This window comes from Penaeus chinensis, chromosome 40, assembly GCF_019202785.1.
Source record: "Penaeus chinensis breed Huanghai No. 1 chromosome 40, ASM1920278v2, whole genome shotgun sequence".
Lineage (NCBI taxonomy): Eukaryota > Metazoa > Arthropoda > Malacostraca > Decapoda > Penaeidae > Penaeus > Penaeus chinensis.
The window spans coordinates 25820987-25825691 of NC_061858.1; the positions used below are offsets into that span (position 1 = coordinate 25820987).

Sequence of the window (4705 nt, forward strand, 5' to 3'; positions counted from 1 at the left end):
TATTTCTGCCATAGTGTCCGTTTTCAAAATTTACCTGTCATACAACTCAGCTTCCCGGATCCCCCATGAAACGATTCATTCACTGTCTTATGAATACCCACGAAAGTAGCTGTGCTGTACGAAGATCCTCCCTGTGTTTTATGCAAGGAAAGGACCCTTTTGGGAGAGAATATGAAATTTAGCGAGTGGAGAGCGAGCGATGGGTGAGGGACGAGCGGCCGCGGGACCGGAACTCCGCCCGCCGCAGCGCCTCGCCTCTCAGTCAGTGTGAGGCCGTCGCGGTGTATGGACGTCGCTGCTACTGCTGGCGCTACTGTTAGTGGTCCTTCGTGGTCTCCTGCCGCGTCGCCGTCTGTAGTGAGAGTGAGGCGCCAAAGAGCGCATGTGTGATAGTGTTGAGGGCCCCGCGCCAGACGCGTGAGCCACCATGCCACTTTTCAAGCCCAGGAAACGTGACGATGGAAGCAATGGTGTTGACGACAGTAACGCCCATCACCCAAGTTCCAGGCCGCCCACGAATGGCCACACACCGCCTCCCGACCCTCCTGTCACGCGGCCTAAGCTAGTCTTCCACTGCCAGCAGGCGCATGGCTCCCCCACAGGCATTATCTCGGGGTTCACAAACGTCAAGGAACTCTACCAAAAGATCGCCGAGTGCTACGACATCCCCACAGAAGACGTAAGTAGCCAGGAAACCCACACGAGGGCGCTTCCCAAACCACCCTTTTTGTATATCATTTCGGTTCGGCGGCGCAAATACGTGTTTTTTTTTTTTTCTGGAAGGAGTGTAACACTTGTGACCGTGCCAGGAGCGGACGGCTGGAACTAGGCCATCGTCCAAGGTGTCCCATACACATTACCTCGTGTCTGCTTGGGAAAGTCCAGCTTCTCTCGTAAAGATTTGTGCTCTATCACCAGCGAAGAAAGCATTGGTGTTTATCTCTCCGTGGGAACAGCTTTACCACTTGATTCAGGATGGAAGAAATTCGGTCTGAAGAATGCCGTATGTAACCCGTCTACTGGCAGTGACTCGTAAACTCTAATAAATTATGTACCATTATGATGTCAAAGTGATGTATAAGAATGAGTTGTTCCAGAAATTCAACACTAAAACAAATATATCATAGTGAGTCACCGGCAGCTTTGCAGCCTGACAGGAACATTACGATAACATTGTAACCTTTGATAATAAGATTAGACAAAGCATGTTTTCCAGGGCATATCATATGAAATCTCCCATTTATTTCCTTCTGTCCATGAAAGCATACGGAAGCAAAACATATATTTATATTATATTATATTAATATTATATATTATATTCTCTTGGCCAAGTTTATCTTTCCAAAACAGTGAAAAGCGTCAAAATAGCTTTATCTGCAACATGGTGTACCCAGGAGAAGGCTTGACGTCAAAGATGAACACTCGGGTTACTCTGTTGACCCGAGAACATGTCTCGCTTCTGCAGTGTTACAGAGGGAGGCCTGAGGCAGGTGGCCGCCAGCGACACTAATGAACGCAAACCTTGGTTCAGTGTGCCACTTACGAAGTCTGCATGCGGACTTCTCGTTGAATACTTTTTGGCGTTTCGCAAATGCATACCCTCATATGCACCCACTCCAACATGCCACGCACACGCACTTGCTCATGCGCGCACGTGCACACACGCGTGCGCACACACACACACACTCGCGCACAAACACGCACACACACACGCACACGTACACACACGCACACACATGCACACACACACGCACACATACAAACACATAAACATATACATACTCGCACACACACATACATTTATAAATATATACATACATTTACACACACACACACACACACACACACACACACACACACACACACACACACACACACACACACACACACACACACACACACACACACACACACACATATATATATATATAAACACGTACATACACAGACCAGTATACACTTACGTTTGTATTCATAGTAATTTAACAAGGAAAAAACCTATTCGATTTTTTAATACTGTAAACAGAGCTTCTAACGCGGCCCACTAACGATACAAACCATTTCGGGAAGTTAACATGGAAAACAAACTGAGAAACCCGTTATATAAGAAAAGAAAAGCCCGTTACAAAATAAAGCCTATTCCCGGTCATCCTACCTACACTTCGAAGTTGTTACAGAGAACTTCGTAAAACTACATCAAACGTACAGGTCCCCCCCCCCCCCTACCCCTTTAGAGACATCATTATCAGGCCACCAGCCATTAGATGTTGCTTGCATTGGCCAACGTGGAATGCTGCTCGTGGGGACTTGAAGACTTCCTGTTTCGTCCCTCGGACATTTATGCTTTTTGATGTTTATCTTCATTATTTATGAGGTTATCTTTATTATTATTATTATTATTATTATTATTGTTATTATTATTATTATTATCATTATTATCATTATAATCAGAAGCATCAGCAACAACAAAAACATGATCAATATCTTTATCATTATCGGCATCATCATTGTTGTTGTTGTTATTATTAGTTATTATCATTATTAGTTATTGTTATTATTATTATTATTAATATTATTATTATTATTATATTATTATTATTATAATAACATTATTGTCATTGTTGTCAGTGTTATTATCATTATTATCAATATTATTATTTTAATTACTACAATATTTCTTGCTATTAATATTGTTATTACTATTATCAGTATCATTATATTATTATTATTATAACTAATATTATTGTCTTTGTTGTTATCATGATTTTTATTATTGCTGTTTTTATTATTATTATTATTATTATTATTATTATTATTATTATTATCGTCATTGTCATAATTACTATTATTTTTGTTGGTGTTATTATTATTATTATTATTATTATTATTGTTATTATTATTATTATTATTATTATTATTATTATTATTATTATTATTATTATTATTATATATTATTATTAATATTGTTACAAATATTATTATTATAATTTTTATTATTGTTTTTCTTCTTATTCTTATTATTATTATTATTATTAGTAGTAGTAGTATTATTGCTATTTTTAATGTTTTTATTATGATTATTATTGTTATAATAATGATTGTCATTATTATTATTACTATATATTATTATTACTAATATTGTTGCAAATATTATTATTATTATTATTATTATTGCTATTTTTATTGTTTTTGTTATGATTATTATTATTGTTGGTTATTGTTATTATTGTTGTTGTTATCATTACTGTTAGTATTACCATCATTATTATAATTATTATTATTATTATTATTATTATTGTTATTATTATTATTATTATTATTACTACTACTACTACTTCTACTACTATTATTATTATTATTATTACTATTATTATTATTATTATTATTATTATTATTATTATCATTATTATTTTTATTATCATCATCACCATCATTAACATCATTATTATCATAATTTCATTATCATTACCATTGTTATTACCATCATCATTATCTTCATCATTATTATTATTGTTGTTGTTGTAAGTAGCTGTCATCATCATTATTATTATTATTATTATTACTATTACTACTGTGATTAGCAGATATCTTCATCTTCGTCACCATCATCATTAAGTAAACAGTGACATATATTATTTATAGCTTACCAGTGTTACCATAATCATCATAGATTTCAGTATTATCAAACTGGTCGTTGTTGAGTTAATACTGCCATTAATCTGGATGTATTTTTATAGTTTTTGTTTTTCTCATTTTGTTTTGTTTCCTTGTTTTGTTGTCGCGATTCTCATAATTAGTAATATTGTCGTCAGTGTTATTGCATTATGGGAATTATGTGTTTTTATTCATGAAGATTGTTATGGTACTTATGGTTGTTAACAGCCATTGGAAATGCTGGTAAACTATTATTTTTACCATTGTTGTGGTTTATTTTATGGTCGTTATCATTATTGTTATTATTGGTATTATTGGTATTATTATTATTATTATTATTATTACTATTACTATTACTATTATGATTGGTATTATTATTACTGTAAATATTTTTATTGTCATTATCATTGTTCTTGTTTTGTTATTGTTTTTATTAATATTGTTATTGCGATTGCAGTGATTGTTATTATTAGTTATCATCATCATTATCAACATCAACATTATTATATGAACACCACTTTTATTTTATTATTGTTATTGTTATCACGTTATCGTTTATATCACCACCACCATCACCACACCATCATCACCATCACCACCATTACCACCATCATCACCACCACGCTATCACCATCATCATTAACATCATCACCATCACGCCATCATCATCACCACCACCACCACCACCACCACCACCACCACCACCACCACCACCACCACCACCATCATCATTATTGTTTAGCCTTCGCAATGCTGTGCTTTTCGCCTCACATGTCTGCTTTTACATAATTTAAGCATTTCTGTTATTTATCGATGTTTGTAACTCTACCCACCTTTTTTATTTATTTTTTTTATTTATTTTCTTCATTATTGCTGTTGCTATTATTATTATTTTTATTATTATTATTATTATTACTAATATTATTATTATTATTACTACCATTATTATTTGCTATTGGTACTGATGTAGCAACTTTGTTCCACTGATTTATATATTTGCTTTTGTACTTAACATGTTTGTTACTGTTGAAAGTATTGTTGTTGGTATGAC

General features: G+C 34.2%; 1 protein-coding gene across 1 annotated transcript in view; it reads left to right on the forward strand.

Annotated features, from left to right (window-relative positions):
• The first annotated feature begins 235 nt into the window (after nucleotides 1-235).
• The window catches only part of LOC125047031 (PDZ domain-containing protein GIPC1-like), a 39873-nt gene continuing 35403 nt past the window's right edge, over nucleotides 236-4705 (forward strand). The window contains exon 1 of the mRNA XM_047645061.1: nucleotides 236-679. Coding sequence (XP_047501017.1) covers nucleotides 428-679 — 252 coding nt within the window. The 5' untranslated portion in view covers nucleotides 236-427. The remainder of the gene's footprint in view (nucleotides 680-4705) is intronic.